This window comes from Piliocolobus tephrosceles, chromosome 21, assembly GCF_002776525.5.
Source record: "Piliocolobus tephrosceles isolate RC106 chromosome 21, ASM277652v3, whole genome shotgun sequence".
Classification (NCBI taxonomy): Eukaryota; Metazoa; Chordata; class Mammalia; order Primates; family Cercopithecidae; genus Piliocolobus; species Piliocolobus tephrosceles.
In genome coordinates, this window is record NC_045454.1 from 48,355,688 (window position 1) to 48,372,887 (window position 17,200).

At 59.0% G+C, this 17,200-nt stretch overlaps 1 protein-coding gene across 2 annotated transcripts in view; it reads left to right on the forward strand.

The window, feature by feature from the left end:
- The window catches only part of SH3GL1 (SH3 domain containing GRB2 like 1, endophilin A2), a 40,591-nt gene that overhangs the window by 17,641 nt on the left and 5,750 nt on the right, over positions 1 to 17,200 (forward strand). Inside the window, exons 1-3 of one of the 2 annotated variants that reach the window (XM_023185631.2) lie at positions 15,436 to 15,487; positions 16,185 to 16,253; positions 16,610 to 16,682. In XM_023185631.2, coding sequence (XP_023041399.1) covers positions 16,245 to 16,253; positions 16,610 to 16,682 — 82 coding nt within the window. In that variant the 5' untranslated portion in view covers positions 15,436 to 15,487; positions 16,185 to 16,244. Of the gene's footprint in view, positions 1 to 15,435; positions 15,488 to 16,184; positions 16,254 to 16,609; positions 16,683 to 17,200 lie in introns of those variants that run through there. The other variant, XM_023185630.1, reaches the window with a different exon arrangement.

A 17,200-nucleotide genomic window follows, 5' to 3' on the forward strand; every position in this document is an offset into this window, starting at 1 on the left:
ACAAAAAAAAAAAAAAAAAAATTAGCTGGGTGTGGTCGTGGGCGCCTGTAGTAGTCCCAGCTACTCGGGAGGCTGAGGCAGGAGAATGGCGTGAACCCAGGAGGCAAAGCTTGCAGTGAGCCGAGATCGCGCCACTGCACTCCACCCTGGGCAACAGAGCGAGACTCTGTCTCAAAAAAAAAAAAAAAAAAAAAAAATTTTTGTCACCCAGCGCATATATGTTCCTAGCCCAGGTCAAACAAAGCCACACTGCCTTCTGCCGGCTCTCGCGCTGTGTTCCAGCATGGATTTGCAGGCTTTTAGCGCCATGTGTCTCACATTTATGTGGATTTTGTTGGTGATTTCGCTGTTGAGAATGGCCCCAGCATCATGCAGCAGCGCTATGTCATGTTCCTCAGTGCGAGGAGACTGGGATGAGCCTCACAGAGAAACCATGTGTGAGAGCAGCTCGCTTAGGCAGGAGTGATAGCGCCGTGTCCAGGAGTTTAGTGTGGGTGAATCACGGTAGATATGGACTAAGGAAATACGCATAAAGACCAGGTGCAGCGGCTCACACCTGTCACCCAGCACTTTGGAAGGCTGAGGCAGGAGGATTGCTTGAGCCTAGGAGTTCCAGACTAGCATGGGCAACAAAGTGAAACCCTGTCTCTACAAAAATATCAAAAAAAAAAAAGGCTGGGTGTGGTGATTTATGCCTATAGTCCCAGCTACTTGGGAGACTGAGGCAGGAGGATTGCTTGAGCTTGGGAGGTCAAGGCTGCCGTGAGCCGTGATCATGCCACTGCACTCTAGCCTGGGTGATTGAGCAAGACCTGGTCTCCAAAAAAAAAAAAATGTCCAGGCCTGGTGGCTCACGCCTGTAATCCCAGCATTTTGGGAGGCTAAGGCAGGTGGATCACTTGAGGTCAGGAGTTCGAGACCAGCCTGGCCAACGTGGTAAAACCCTGCCTCTACTAAAAATACAAAATTAGCCAGGCGTGGTGGTGTAATCGCAATTACTTGTAATTACTTATAATCGCAATTATTCAGAAGGCTGAGGCTGGAGACTCACTTGAACCCAGGAGGCAGAGGTTGCAGTGAGCCAAGATTGTGCCACTGCACTCCAGCCTGGGCAACAGAGTGAGACCCTGTCTCAAAAAGAAAAAAGAAAAAATGGAATACACAGAACGGTTACGTAGTGATCATTTGGTGAACATGTTGTGACCAGAGGCTCACAGAAACCTAGCTGTGTGTTTCCCCTCTGAGAAGTGGCTCAGTACTGGCCAACTCTGTGCTTGAAGTAACTTTCTTTTTTTTTTTTTTTGAGACGGAGTCTCGCTCTGTGGCCCAGGCTGGAGTGCAGTGGCCGGATCTCAGCTCACTGCAAGCTCTGCCTCCCGGGTTTACACCATTCTCCTGCCTCAGCCTCCTGAGTAGCTGGGACTACAGGCGCCCGCCACCTCGCCCGGCTAGTTTTTTGTATTTTTTAGTAGAGACGGGGTTTCACCGTGTTAGCCAGGATGGTCTCGATCTCCTGACCTCGTGATCCGCCCGTCTCGGCCTCCCAAAGTGCTGGGATTACAGGCTTGAGCCACCGCGCCCGGCCTTGAAGTAACTTTCTAGAACAGAGCTGCCACGAATAATGAGAAGTGGCCAGCTCCTGTGGCAGGCAGGACAGCACTCCCCACAGCTGCCCCTCACCTCCACCCCTGGAACCGTGACTATTCCCTCACATGGCAAAGGGGACTTCGCAGATGGGATGAAGGGTACGGACCTGGGGTTGGGAGGTTATCCTGGCTTATCCACGTGGGCCCAGTCCCATCAGAAGGCCCTCAGAAAGCGGAGCACCTTCCCTGCTGTGGTCAGAGGGAGCTGAGACAAGGAAGAGAAAACAGAGGTAGCTGCTGAGGGGCCAGTGCCTGCTAGCTCTGACAATGGAAGGAGGAGGGGACTGTGAGCCAAGGGATGTGGGCGGCCTCTGGATGCTGGAAAAGGCAGGAAAGCCCCAGAACCCCCAGAACAGAGTGCAGCTCGTAGCATCTCAATCTTAGCCCGGGGAGATCCCTGTCAGATCTAACCTAGTGAAGACTTTGTGTTGCTTTAGCGTGTTGTTGAAGACGTGTGTGTGGCTATAAGTCACTAGGTTTATGGCGATTTGTTATGGTGGCAACAAGAAACTCACACAGGTTCACACTGTCTTAAAGCCTTGTCCTGATTATGGTTTTCATCTCAATCCTTAAGAGGCATGTGGGGGGAGACAGAGAGAGGCAGGGGAAATGGAGAGAGGCAGGGGAGACAGAGGCAGGGTAGACAGCAAGAGGCAGGCAGACAGGCAGAGGGATCAGAGAGAGACAGGGAAGACAGAGAGAGGCAGGGGGACAGAGAGGCGGGGGGGACAGAGAGAGGCGAGGGAGACAGAGGGGGGGGGGCGGAGGCGGGGTGGGGGATGGAGAGAAGCAGAGGAGACAGAGGCAGGGGGACAGAGAGAGGCAGAGGAGGCCTGTGGGGAGACAATTGTTTTGTCCTCTGTTAGCTCTCATCCCTGAAATCAACTGAAATCAAGAAAATAGGACCAGTTCACTTTGCTGTGTTGGCTTGAGGTGCCCTGCTAAGAGCTGGGGTTCCATCCAGCCTTCCTTGGCTGTGACGCTGTGTGGAACTAATCTTCAGCTCCGCAGAAGTTGTTCCCTGGTCTCTGGAATCCCACCTTGGTGACTTAAAAGCTAGTGGACTGATAGTAAATTCAGTTCCTGTAATTTAACTTGGATTTTTAAAACCGCCGGCTCGTTCAGGTTTACACAGAACACGCTCTTGCCTGTCTAAGCCTGAGGGCACCACGCACCCCGGAAACACCAGAGCAGATCATGTTCAAAACCACTGACTGTCCTGAAGACAGTTGACAGTTCCTGAGTTTGACGGCACGTTTTTTCCGATCCAGGAGCTGGAGCCCACACCAGATACCCACCCGTGACGCCCTCCCACATCTTCAGAACGGGCACTTCTGAACCTTGTCCTGGGCTTGTTTCCGACCCAGCCTCACTGCTGCAGGCCCCGTGTCTCCCCTTCCTGCCTTTCCTCATGTCATGCCCCTCTCTCCTGCATACGCCCAGATCCCACCCATCCTTCAAAGCCCACGGCCATGGCCACCTCCTTCCTGACTCACCCTGGCTCCCTCCCCGCTGGCCTCCTGTCTGTCGTAGGGCCTTAGGTTCTGGTGTGTGTGTAAGCCCGGGTTATACGTCTTTCCTTTTTCCCTGTACCTGGCACAGGTAAATACTCATTCAACCTGACTTGGACCTCAGTGATGGCTCCAGACCGTGGCTTTGAAGGATGGGTAGAATTTGGATGTAGGAAGAAGCAAGGAAAGGAGGGAGAGTTTCTGGTGCAGGGAGAGAGCCCTGCCCTGGGCATCCCCTAGGCAGGTGTTGGAGGGAGGCCCCCAGCACTGGGGCCCCAGCAGCATGGGTCTGCCTTGCCGTGTCCTTCCCCTCCATCCTGAGCCCAGGCAGCATCCATGGGGCCAGTCCTTCCAGGGGAGCAGAAGCTACCCTGGGTGCTGGGAGGAGCCTGGCTACCAGACTGTGATGGCAGGGTGGGAGAGATTTGAATATTCTTACTGCTCCTAGCTCAGGAAGTGGCAGCACTAGTCCCTTGTTCTCTGGGGCAATGACAACAGAGAACAAACCCTGGGGAGAAGGGCTGCGGGCCCGGGAGGCAGGGCTGCTTTCCACCCAAAATACAAGTAAGCATAAGGCAGGGCTGCGGCATGCTTTGTGTTGGCATCGGTCGCAGCAGCAGACATCCTGGCAGTGAGGGGTCACAGTCACGGCCACAGGCTCGCTCACACACAGAGGCACGTTCTCGAAGGCAGGGAGAGCGTGGGTGCGCAGAGGTGGAGGGAGGGCGGGGACATCCCAGGGAAGGAGTTGCATTCACCACGGGCGAGGCCGAGGCGGGAAGTCGGGTGCTCAGGAGGTCAGGATGGGCAGCCGTGCCGTGTTCCCGGCTGGTAGGAAGACAGGAGTGCAGGTTGATTGGGAAACAGGAGAAGGGGCACAGAGGCTGTGGCAGCTGCCTGGGGTGTGACACAGCAGCAGGTATGTGTCAGGGACGTGGGGAATTTTCTACCAACCTTCTTTAAGTCGAGTCATTTCTTTCTTGGTCCTTTGCTTCTTTATTTATTTATTTTTCCTTTTTTTGAGATAGTGTCTTGCTCTGTCACCCAGGCTGGAGTGCAGTGGTGTGATCTTGGCTCACAGCAACCTCCACCTGCTAGGTTCAAGAAATTCTCCTGCCTCAGCCTCCTAAGTAGCTGGGATTACAGACGTGAGCCACCATGCCTGGGGTTTCACCATGTTGGCCAGGCTGGCCTTGAACTCCCAATCTCAGGTGATCTGCTTCCTTGGTCTTCTAAAATGTTGGGATTACAGGCATGAGCCACCAAGCCCAGCAGTCCTTTGCTTCTTTCCTCCCGCCCTCGTCCCCCAGTAGAACCTCAGAATTTGTGTCACGGCCATTGACAAATATGTGCGGTGCCGTGAGTGTTTCGGAACTGGGACTTGACTCTGTGGCTGATCTGGAGGCGCTCTGGGTGCAGCATGAGAGTTCGTGCACAGCCAGCCAGCTGTAGACACTTTTTCCTGGTGTGTGTGGTCCTGTGAGTGCCTCACCAGGGTGCCTTGGAGATGGGTGTAACTCAGGGAAGGCGTGTTCCTTTTCTCCCTCTTCTTAAAGAAGGGTGTGTATGAAGCCTCTTGCTCCAGAAAAACTGGGCTCAGAGGTCATGTCACGGGGTGGAGGCGAAGCCCCTGGTCCCACCACCCATCATTCCTCAGGACTCAGTTGCTCAGTGCACAGTAGCCTAGGTCGTAGGGTGGTGTGTGGTTTCTAAAGCACATCCACGCCTGAGACAGTTGAGGAACCCGAGACTCAGAGGGGTTTGCGTTCCTGCTTGGAGTCACTGCCCCGAACGGCAGAGCTGGAACCATATCCAGTCCTGGTGCCGCCCATCCAGGCACCCTTATCCCGGGTCAGCCTGCCTGCCTCGTGACCTCATGGCACACCTTTGCTCTGATGTGTTACTGGCACACCTGAGCTCCCAAGGGCAGGGCCACTTCTTATTTGTTTGTTATCTCAACAGATAGTATTTATTATCTCAACATATACTCAGTGACTGACTCTACCTGGATGCCAGTCCCCGTGCTGCCTCTGCTAGCCCTGTCCCTGTGCTCGGCCCTGCTGACAGGAAGCTCATGTTTGAGAACAGGGAACTTGGGAGGGGTTGGTGACGAGAGCCTGTCCTGAGTGGTGTCCCTCCAAGGACGATGAGCCACAGCGGGGCAGAAGGGGCCCTGGGAAGCAGGCTGCACCTGCCAGCATCTCCCGGGCCCGGGACCCAAACGCCAGTCTTCAGAGAGGAGAGGCTGCAGTCTTCTTGCTGCAGGGGAGATGGCGGGGGGCTCGGGCCATGTGCTCGCTTCCTCTGTGCTGAGGCCGTGGTCAGCAATTCTGAGATTCCCATCCCGGGTTTCCACCACTGACGTCACTGTGTAAGGAGCAGGTGGTGCCTCTGAGCGGCTGGGGGCACCTATGCACCACAGCAAGTGCATGTGAGCTGGCGATGGGCAGGGGTGGCCATTGCAAGGTGACAGCTGCTGGCACCTGACGCTCGCAGAGGGTCCCAGTGCACAGGCGCGGCTGGCTGTGTAGAGCTGCTGACCGCCTCTCACCAACACCTGCCCTGCCCCGTGCCGCCTGGGATGACTTCCAGCCTGGGTGCTTTTGGTAGCCACATCTCAGAAGACCAGCCTCCATGACTGTGGGCCACCATGGGCGTGAGTCACCTGTCACTAGAGCCTGGTGTCCCTGTGCAGGTGTGCCAGGTGGGCAGAGGAGACAGGTGGAGGCACATTCCTCAGAGCCTGCTCACAGCTCTGCCCACCACGCATTCTGTAGAGAACCTCAGCACCCTCCTCGCCGCCGGCAGCCAGGCAGGGATTTAGGCGGTTTCTGTCTGGCCTCCAGTGCCTGCCTCTCCCATGTGCCACCCGCCCAGACCTCAGACCTGTCAGTGTTCCTGGGCATCCTCCTCCATAAGAAACTGCCCAGCTGTGGGAACTGGGTCCCCAGGATGTGAGTCAGGCTCAGCCTGCCTCGCTCACGTTTTATTCTTTCCAAGTGTTCCTAACCTTGCAGCTCTCTGGGGAGGGAGCCAGCTCCAGGCTGGGAATGGGCCTGGTGGCCTCTGTCAGTATCAGCCCAGGTGAACTGTCCGTGAGCCACAAAAAGGAAGGTGGTGGGAAGAGTATCATCTGGCTGCCTTCTGGGTCACTGCGGGGAGTTGCTGCCCCCGAAGCTTAGCCACTGTCAAGGGGTGGGATGCAGCAAGGACCTCCAAGAGGGTCCCTGGAGTCCTTCATTCTAGGGCGCTAAGCATTGGAGAGTGCTTCCTGTGTCTGAGACGGGACAGCAGGGCCCCCACAAGCAAGCAAGCAAGAGGATAGCAGGAGGGTGGGGCGGGCGGGGCAGCCTGGCAGCCATGGGGACATCTGGATGGATGACAGAGCCCTGGTGGCTAAGACCCAGCTTGGGAAGATCCAGGGAGGCGCAGTGAAGGAGAAGGAACAGCGAGAGCAAAAGCTCTGAGGAGGGTTGGGGGGGCACCCAGGCAGATGGGAGTGTAAGACGAGGTGTGAAGGGGCAGGCGCACGAGAGAGGAGGCATCAGTGGTGTGATGGGAGGGGGTGAGGAGACCAGTGATGGGGATCAATCAGGAGGGCTTCCTGTGGGAGGCTTCTCATGAGTCCTTCAGACATGGAAGGGGTCTTAGAGATGGTGAAGATGGTTTCTGTGTCTCAGGAAGGGCTCTGGGCTTTTGGGCTAGTCGCCTCAGCTCTCAGGGAGTGAGGGAACTCACGGCCCCTCGTTGAGACCTGTGCACCTGCAGCCTCCCAGCGCTGTCACCATGCCCCGCAGCTCTCTCTCCAAGCCCCATTTCCAGTCTCTTCCTGCAGGGCTGTGCATTGCCTCAGCTCCGCTGTTGAGAAAAGATCCATTTTTAAGAAAGTCTTGGCCAGGCGCGGTGGCTCAAGCCTGTAATCCCAGCACTTTGGGAGGCCGAAACAGGCAGATCACGAGGTCAGGAGATCGAGGCCATCCTGGCTAACATGGTGAAACCCCGTCTCTACTAAAAATACAAAAAAAAAAAAAAATTAGCCGGGCAAGGTGGCGGGCGCCTGTAGTCCTAGCTTCTCGGGAGGCTGAGGCAGGAGAATGGCGCGGACCCAGGAGGCGGCGGAGCTTGCAGTGAGCCGAGATCGCTCCACTGCACTCCAGCCTGGGCGACAAAGCAAGACTCCGTCTCAAAAAAAAAAAAGAAAGAAAGCCTTATGGTTCCTGTGCACGTGGGTGATGTCATCACACCCTGCCCCTTGGATGCAGATCCTCCACGCTGCCCCAGTGGGAACACCAGCCTGCGCTCAGTGCTGCAGAGCTGGTGTTTCCCTGCCAGGCGGAGTCTCAGGGGATCTAGCACCTCATTTGTTTGTGGGTTGGGTTTTTCCTTTTATAAGTTTTCATCGGAAACTGATTTTACCAGTTGTATGTCACACGGCCCTCCTGCCTGGTCCCCAAGCTGAGAAATTACAGTGCATGATGCACGAGGCTGATTTTCATGTAGATGTGTTCGCTTGGGCTAGAGCTCCGGGTGTGACTTGTTCCTAGGAGAGGAGCCCCAAGCACTCACTGGCATCTCCATGTTTGGGTGAAACCCTGTGCAAGGGCAAGGGCGGGAGCGTGTGTCCCACAGAGCTGAGCCTCCTGGTCAGCAGGCCTGTCCTCCCATCTCCTGGGAAGGTAGCATGAGCTCCTGGCTCCCACTCCACCTGCTCCCAGATTCCTCAGCCAGCCCTGGAGCTTTGCCCCTCCCTTTCCACCTGCCCCGACTGCATTCCAGGCACAGCCAGGGTTGGTGGGGCCTGCAGTGGGGATCCCTTGACCTCCATAACCACCCCTGCTCTCTGGCCTTGGGCCAGGCTCATGCCTCCTAGGCCCTTAGCTGTCCTGTTTATCAAGTGGAGACATCTGCCCAGAGGCAGCTGCTGGGCCCGGCTGGCTCTGTCCACTCCTCACGGGGTTGTCCTGGGGCTCTGTGGGGTCCTCCTCACGCCACAGACAGTAGGTGCCAGCTTTCCACAGCAGAGGGCACCCTTCCTTCCCCACGCATGGAGGGGCAGGTGGGTCTTGTAGGTGCCCGAGAGTAGCAGGTGGGGCTCAGTGCTCTGTTTCCTCCTGGGCAGACGTATTGGTGATGGGAGCCCCAGGGCTGCTGGTCATTAGAGCCGAGCCCAGGTCACCACCCCGCCACCATGTGCTGGGAGAGTGTGTGACCCGTGGCTTCTGCCAGATGGGCCGTGATGGAGCCCCCACCATCGGGCAGCGCTGGCCAGCCTGGGACCCATACGGCTGCCGGGCGCAGCCCGCAGCCTCCCCCACACCCATGTGGAGCTGGGCCAGGCAGGGTGCGTCCTCAGCAAGGGTTTCCGAGGACTGCTGAGTCACCTTGGGGAGGAGGCCCTTCCCTCAGCCAGGGCCAAGGCGCCTTCCCAGCCTTGTCGCAGCTGGAGCTGGATCTGCGGAGAAAGGCCCTGAGCGACCACCCAAGTCCGCCTGACCCTTCACTCCCCGCTCCCAGCCTCGTGCTCAGATTCCCTAGCCCGCATCTCAGAGGCCTGTACCACAGCTCCAGGTCGTCTGGGAAGCGAGGGAGAGGCTGGGGTGCGGGACCCTGACCAAGAGCGTAACGTTCATGGGTATCTACTGAGTGCCGGGCACTGCCCAGGGTGTGGGGGCGATGAGAGGGCCAGTGAGGGTTGTCCCCAGGGCAACTTGGTGTGGGGCGGGGGGTGGCCACGGGAGAGAGCAAGACGCAGCCCCATGCTCTGGGGACTGGCCTGCAACTTGGACTGAGGGGACAGACCCAGAGCCCCCATGCTCCCAAGCCCCTCGCAGAAGAAATGCAGAGGTCGAGGCCCAGGGGCCAGGCCAGAGCCAAGGGGTCAGCAGGGGAGAGGCCAGGCTGCAAGGCCGTGGCATGGGAAGGGCAGCATGTGGACCAGAGGCCGAGCCTCTCAATGCAGACGAGGGCCAGGAGGCCAGGGAGGAGGCCGTCCCGGGAGGTAGGCGGATTGCCCCAGCTCGGGCGGACGGGTCAGGTTCAGGCTGGTGGAGGCCTTCCGGGATGCAGGCCCTGCACAGGGTTCCTTGGGGCTTAAAGTCAGCAGCCAGAGTTGGAGGCCTCATCAGAAAGGCAGTGTGGGCTGGACTCCGGCTGGTGACTTCACTGTCAGCACAGGAGAGGTCCGTCTGGCCCTGGGGCTGCCCTCACAGAGCCTCCGGCCACCAGACCATCATAGACCAGGCCTGACTGTCTCCTTTCTGTCTCGGGGATGGTGACAGAGCTGCCCCGTGGCCGTCACCACTTCGTCTGCATGACTTCTTTCCGGTGGCTGATTTCCTCTGTGCTTCCAGTTCCCCGATGTGTCAGCCTCAAACTCTTGGATGGGGCCCCCAGGGCCCATCTGCAGGATTTATCTTGCCTAAGTTTTTTTCTTCCGCTCATTTTCACGTACCGGGCAAGAGAGCGGTGGCTGTGACTTCAAATGGCACTGGCTCGCTGCCACACACACAGCAAAGCATTTATCTCCCTTTTGCCAACCTGAGAGTCCTTTCTCTAGCTCCAAGAGCCAGGAGCCAGGCAGGGCAGGGCCCAGACACCCTGAGAGATGGCGTGAATGGCCAGCACCACAGTTGGCAGAAATGCACTCCTAGGCGGTTTAGACTGCGGTGGCCGGGCCTGACCATGGCCCCCAGTGTCTGGCTCTCTTTCCCTACCATGGCACCCAGCCCCACCTCTGGCCTGGAAGTCTGCGGCAGGCCTGTCCCCACAGGCTGGGGGCCATGGCGAACCCAGGCTCTCAGGGGCCCTCTGTGGCCTGGTCTGAGGCAGAGCCCATTCTGGTTCCAGTCCAGAGCGAGTATCTCGGTTGCCAGCCCAGGCCCAAGGGACTGCCCCTTTGGCTAAGAGGATGCTTGGGGCTTCCAGAGCCACTGTCGTTTTGCTGCCAGAGCTTCATTCCCAGAGGAGCCCCTGAGCCACCACAGAGGTGGGTCTGTGGCTGTCCCCTGGTGCCTGATCTGGCCATGGTGGCGGCGTCTGGTTTGGGGTTTCCGTGGGAAAATGATTTCAGAAACTTTGTCCCGATTCATTGTTTTCAGTGCCCCCATTCCCAAAGACTGCTTTTTAAAAACCATTCAGCCTTGATGGACAGGAGGGGAGATCTCTGCTGAGAGGCTGGAGGCTTGAAGGACAGTGCAAATCCAGGGCTCTCAGAACGCCCAGATACTGAGGGGAGCGCTGGCTGTAGGGACCCTTCCGTCCGTGCATCACACACAGTGGGTGATGACCCAGTCGGCCCCGGGACAGAGCCTCCCTCCATCTTCCCTTGGGCTGGGGAGTGGGTTTCTGCCATGTGACTCCTTACTGCCAGGCCATGAGGATCATCTGGCACCCGTGAGGGTCACTTGGCACCCGTGGTGCTCCTGTGGCCCCTCCCACTGCTCCTCTGCCTCCCACTCCCAGCCTGGTCCCTTCGCATGTTCAGGAATGACTACTGCTTTCCACCTGGGGATGCCCTGCAGGCTCCCGGACCAGGAGCCCCTGGCCACAACCCCGCCCACGCCGGTGCTTACTGCCATGCGAAAGCTCAGAGCTGCTTGCAGAGCTGTGGATAGGTGAGCTTTTATCGTCAGCACACAAGGGCCTCAGGTCCGGAGAGGCCCCGTGCCACTGGGGCCACTGGAGGTTTCCAGCAAGGACAGACAGATACATCACCAAGCCAGGAGCCTGGGAGCACACATGGAAAAGGACACGAAGGCCAGTGGCTTCCTGTGCCGCCGGGCAGCAGGCCGCCTCCAGGCTGTGCATGTCTGGGACTTTTTGACTCATGGGAAAGAAGCTGTGATGGACCTGAGGTGGCCATGTGTGTTGGGCAGTGGCTCCCAGGTGTTGGGCCATCAGGGAAGGGCATTGCAGTTGGAAAGGGATTCAGGGACACGCGGATATGATACATCCTTACATCCTTTGCCCCTGCCCTCATCCCACGTCAGGGCTTTTTGTACGCTGCAGGGATCCTGTGTCCCTCCCTGGGGCCTCCACCCCAACCCTGCATTCCAGTTGTTCTGCACACAGGTCTGATCAGGATTCTGCTGCTCCTACAGGCCTTACCCTGGCTTCGCCCTATTCTGTGGCCGACCAGGCCTTGAACACGGCTACGGTGTTAGAACTGCGCCCACTGTGAGGAGGGGCTGAGCCCTCACCTCCTCCACGTCCCCTTCAGCTTCCTCCTCGTGGTGTCGGGCGCCGAGCACAGAGTACCTGGCATGGGGACTGTGAATAGTGGCTCTTGTTCCATGTGTCCTGCCTGCCCTGTTCCTGGTCCTGCAGGTGGCTGGGCCTGGACCCCTACTATGGTCCCCAGCTCCCCAACCCGTGCCCTGTCCTGGGGCTGTTGTCCCCTAGTCCCGTAAATATATGGCCTTAGACAGGCACACAGTGTCACCCCCGTAGTCTTAGCACTTGGGAGGCTGAGGCAGGATTGCTTGAGGCCAAGAGTTCGAGACCAGCCTGGGCAACATAGTGAGACCCCTGCCTCTTTAAAAAAAAAAAAAAAAAAAAAGATGAGGCTTTCTCACAGGTATTCGCTGTGGTTAACCAGCTGTGCCCACCTGCCATTTCTCTACCCTGTGTCTGGCACTGGGTGAGGCTCCTGTGGTCTGTGCTCTCACGGATTCTACTGAGGAAGACTGCAGGGAGGGACATGGAGGTGGCTCTGTGGCATAGCGTGGGCACCCCCACAGCACCACCAACGCCGACGGGCAGGTGGACACCAGCCAGAGACGCGCTCCCCAGCCGAGGGAGGACAGGTGACCTCTGCTGTGAACCTAGAAATTACCAAGCACCCCAGCATGACTGCGAGTGAGACCCGAGGACCCTGGGGCCGACCCCTCCGCGGGCAAATGTGGCGCATCCCTGCATACTGGGCCACAGCAGCCCTCCCCTGCCCTCCCCCATGCTGGCCTTCTCCTTTAAAAGAGAAAAAAAAAACACAACCCTGTTAATTCATCAGAGCAGATTGTCTGCTGGGGCACCAAGCCTGAGACGGGCGTTTGTGTTCCGTGCCGTGTGGATCAGGTTTCCCGGCTGAGATGTTTAAATCAGCAGCCAGCTCCACTCGGCAGGATTCGGAATTTTCCTCCTGCTCCTGCCAAGTGGCTACCACAGCTGAGCCTGCCGGGCGCAGGGCAGCAGCCCACACCCCTCTGGGTAAAACCTGGGATTCTCCTGCCTGCGGCAGCCCTGCCCTGGCTCTCAGTCCACAGCATCTTCACAGTTCATTTCTGCGTTTTTCCACCATGTATTCTCTGTTCTTCTGTATGTCACATCCCTTGCTCCTCTCCAAAGAGAGCCAAAGGTCTAAACTCTAATGAATGCCAGGCTTCAAAGGAATAGCCCCTTCTCCCAGGGGCACAGGAGTCCCATGCTCTGGGGCAAAACCCCTTCTTCGTGTCCAGCTCTGTCATTTTCCAGGCGCCTGGCTCACAGGTGACAGGGTCAGGCAGAAAATGCATGAGGGCGTGCAGGTGGTGGCTGCAGGTGGGATGCGTGAGCATGGCGTGTCTCCACTGGGCGGATCTGAAAGACTACGAGCCAGTCTGGCCAAGCCCTGGGGAAGTGTCTGGCAGGCAACAGTGGGTTCCTTCCCAGAAGCCACTGCCAGGCTTGACTGAGCCGGGGCCTCTCCCATGGTGACTTCTCAGCCCGGGTCCTCACCTGGCAGGGTTGGCCAAACCTCACTTCCCCCTGCCCCAGGTGGGAACATGTCACAGCCTCTGTGGGAGGCCAGCATCTGAAGCAGGGGCAGAGTCTTCCCTCTTGGGTCCGGCCTATATTTGTTCCAGGACTGGTGAGAGGAGGCGCTGGTGTCGCTCTGAGGATGGCAGCCCTTGTGGGGCCTGCGGCTCGTCACTTGGGGTTTGTAGCTGGTCCTCTGACCCCGTCAAGGTGGGGCCCTTGGGGCAGTGGGGAGGGGTCCCCCACCCACCCTGCCACCCTGATGCAGGCTCAGTCAGTGGAGGGTGGTCTCTGCAGAGTCTCCCTCGGCAGGACTGGACTGCTGGGACCATGGTCTCGGTCCTCCCTCCCCACCGGCAGGGTCTCTGATGCGGGGGCATCGGGGCTGGTTGCCCCACAACAGGCAGCTCTTGCCTGGTAGATGGCACCAGGGTTAGGAATGCCCACTCCAGACAGCAAGCCCAGAGGCGCTCTCTGCTGAGCCTCCCTGTGGCGCCCGGCTCTGCCACAGACTCTTGGTCCCCTTCGTGCTCAGCAGTGCTGGTGTGGAGGCCGCAGTGAGTAGGGCGCCGACGGGCAGGAGCCCACGCTTGGTTTCCGCGCTTGTGGCTGGCGCTGCACTTGGCCTGGCTGCCTTGCTTTTCCCATGTTTCCCTGTGGCCACTCATCCCTGTGTCCGTCTGTGCCAGTTTCTAGTTTGTGAGCCTTGGAGAGAAGGGACCTTACAGGGTCGTGTGCCCTGCCCAGTGCCTGGCCCATGGGGGAATGTCAGTCACCACAAGGGACTTAGCCGGAGCTGAGCAGAGGGACCTGGGTAGTTAGGACACAGCCTCCTGGGTGTCAAGGGTGCGAGGAGTCAGGTGGTTATGGGGGTTCAGGAAGTCGTTCTGGGGCTCAGGAAGGCAGGGACCTGGATTCCCAGGTGAGATGGGCAGGCGGGGCCAGGGCCAGAGCCAGAGGCCACCAGGTGGGTCTTTGGTGCCAGGGCGGGTCCCCAGCCCCTCCCCTCAGAGGCAGGATGTGGTCCCGGCCGGCAGGGCCTCTGCTTCTGCCCTACGTGAGGCAGGGGCCTGGGGAAGGGCCCTGATGAGCCAATCCTGCCAGCCTGCACACCGGGTCCTGCCTGGGCAGGTCATGGGGCCGGGGTGGCCTCGGCCCAGAAGATGCGGTTTTGCGGCCCGCTGGCTTCAGTTCCCCTCCTGGCTTCCCAGAAGAGTCCAGTCTCACAGCAGCCACTCATTTTCCTCTCCGGCAGCCGCTGGCTCTGAGCACGCCCTCTCTCGCCACAATCACAAGAAGTGAAACTGTCCCAGGAAATTGAGTGGAACGCCCCAAAAACACCTAGGGAGGGCGGGCTCCTTCCTCCTCCTGCCTTCAGCAGAAATGGAGGGCAGCCCCACTCTCCTCCCCTGCAAGGGCCATTTCCTGCCTTTCACCTGTGCCAGAGTCCAGCCCTCCCGGGGTGGGTGTGACGAGGGGGTTTTTAAGAAGCTTCCAAGGTGGTGTGTGGCTGAGTTGAGAGCCACCAACTCACAGGAAAGGGACAGGGGTCAGAGGCGTGGGGCCTGGAGGTCCTGTGTTCACTGAATGCCCAGCACACATGAAGGCAGGTGGACAGAAAGGGTCCCGATGTGTGGGCGGGGACAGTCCCATGGTGTGGGGGCTTCCAGCGCCAAGCCTTGGAGGAGGGCCGGGAATTCCTTGGCAAAGGGGCTGCTGTCTTTTTGGGCAGGATGCCAGGACACAAGACCAGCAGTGTACTCTGGGCAGGCTACCTTTTGCAGAGCTTGGGGCTGGGGGCATTTGTACTCATGGTGCCCTGGGCTGTGACCTCCAGGCATGGGCTGGAGGGTACAGCAGGTGCCTGGCGTGGGCAGAGCCCCAGGCTCAAGCTTCTCCCGCCCCCACACTTCCTGCTCTTGGGTCCTGAACTCCTGACTGCCCTGCTGGACACCCCCCAGCCCCACACAGCCAACGCAATGTGGCACCACAGGGACGCTCATGACATCCCTTGGCGACATCTTGTGACAGCTCAGGGCAGGCAAGCACCAACCGGACCTGGAGAGCACCATGGTTGCCTGGTCCAGGGGCACAGGCCATGGCCCGTGTCAACATTCACCAGCCCACGGCACACAACACCTCCCTCTCCTGCCCGGGCCGTGTGTGCACATCTTCACACAAGTGATCAGACCTGGGACGTTAAATTTGCCGATGACTTCAGAGATGGCACACCCTGTGACACTTGGCCCCCAGAGGGCAGGGCCAAGCGTGTGACCTCAGGTGGCCTCCCTCTGGTGGCCTCCCTCTGGGAGCCTCCATTTATGGCAGGGCCCAGCAGCCACTCGGCTCTTCATGAAGTGCTGTGTGCTGGGAAGGGCCTCACAGTGACCCTCTCCCTTGGCGCCAGGCACACATGGGATGCCCGGGATGAAGAAAGCAGCGCCTGTGCTCTGACAGTGGTACTGGGGTTCAGGAGCTCCCGCCACGTTCCATGGGACATATCAGGGCTGTTCTTCGCATCCCAGGCGCTGTCAGAGGGAGTGGTTTGGGAATTCAGTGCCTGCTTCTGCCTTCCCACCACACGAGGAAAGAGATGCTGTAAGTGCCTGTCATTGTCATCGCTTTCACTGTAGCTGAGAGCCATGAGGACTGACTGAGGTGTGCCAGGCCTGTGTCGACTGCCTTGTGAAACTCAGTGTCCACGTGGGGCAGGGGCCGGGCTGTCCCATCCTGCAGACACAGGCACCAGAGCACAGGAGAGCGGTGGCCTCCCTGCCCGGCCGCCTGCACCTCTGCTCGTAACTGTCAGCTCCTGCTGCCTCTCCCAACCAAGCTGGCAGGATTTTTTTTTTTTTTTTTTTTTAAGTAGACCCCAAATACCCAAGGATGGGGGCAAATCTCCACATTGCTATCTGTGGGGATGTTTGTGTAGGTGCTTCTGGAAGCAGTGTCTTCTGAGCCATGTGTTCCCAGGCTGAGGTTCTGGACTCCACCGTGGCCGAGATGGGGTCTGCTGTGGCAGGGTCCCCAGTGGGCATGTGAGTGGCAGTCGGGACACACACAGGCGGGCAGGCTACCCCCACCCTCACCCTCCCCGTCCTGTAGGCCCATCCTGCTCCGCAGGCAGTGTGTGGCCCTGGGGTGCCCACGGCAGTGCCCGAGGTGTGTGTTGTGATCACTCGGCCTACTGCCTCTGCCTGTGGATGCGATGTGGCTGGAAGGTGGCCCAGGGCCTCCTGTGCTCTTCTTCCTCTTCCCCCTGGGCTCACAGCGTTTCACCTCTTCTGCCCTCTAGCTGGTCAGTGAGAAGGTCGGAGGGGCCGAGGGGACCAAGCTGGACGATGACTTCAAAGAGATGGAGAAGGTGAGGAAGAAACTGCATGCTCTGTGTGGTGGCGGCGCTGCCGGGGCCTGACCTCTGCAGGGCATAGTGGAGGCGGCCAACTGTGACGGGCCCTGGGTCTGGACTCATGGGGCCCTGCAGGCGTGGTGAGCTGGGGTGGTGTGGGGGCCTCGTCAGCTGGACTTGACGGGCACCAGCTCTCTCCCCTGTCCTGGGCCCCTGGGGACATGGCTGAGCTGAAGACATAGAGAGGGGGTTGGGGGGTCCTGGTATGGGCTCCTACGGCAGGAGGCGGTGCAGCAGTGGGGGCGTTGTGTGCCTTGGGCGCCTTGGGCCCCCGGTGGCTGTGGAGTCTTACATGCTGCTTCTCTTCACAGAAGGTGGATGTCACCAGCAAGGCGGTGACAGAAGTGCTGGCCAGGACCATTGAGTACCTGCAGCCCAACCCAGGTGGGTGCTCCAGCCACTGCCAGGGCCTGTCAGTCAGAGGGAACGTAGGGGATGACAGAACCACCAGGCTCATGGGTGGCAGGCTTCAAGCACAGCTGGATCCAGGGGTGCAGAGACCATCCTTGGCGCCGCATGCTGCCTTTCCACCTCAGCCAGCAGCTCAGTCCCTCTATTGACTTCACTCTTATGCCGACTGGTTATTCGAGGCCGTCCCAGCCTTAAACCCCTCTTCCAGCCAGCAGTCCTGGCAGGGAGCCTCTCTCCCAGCTTACTTGTGGGACCCATTTGTATTGGCCGCCCCCTCACCCAGTGCCCCTGGGATGGGTCTCCCTGGCCGAGAGACGGACCTTTCCCCAAGGAAAACCCAAACACTGGCTCCATAGGAGGCCAAGGACGGGGCAGACACACACCCAGCAGCGTCCCCTCAGGCCCTGCCAGGAGCGGGCAGCAGAAGGGACACAGCTCCTCACCACCCCCACTGCATATCACTGCTGTGCCTCTTCCCTGGGACCCCCCAG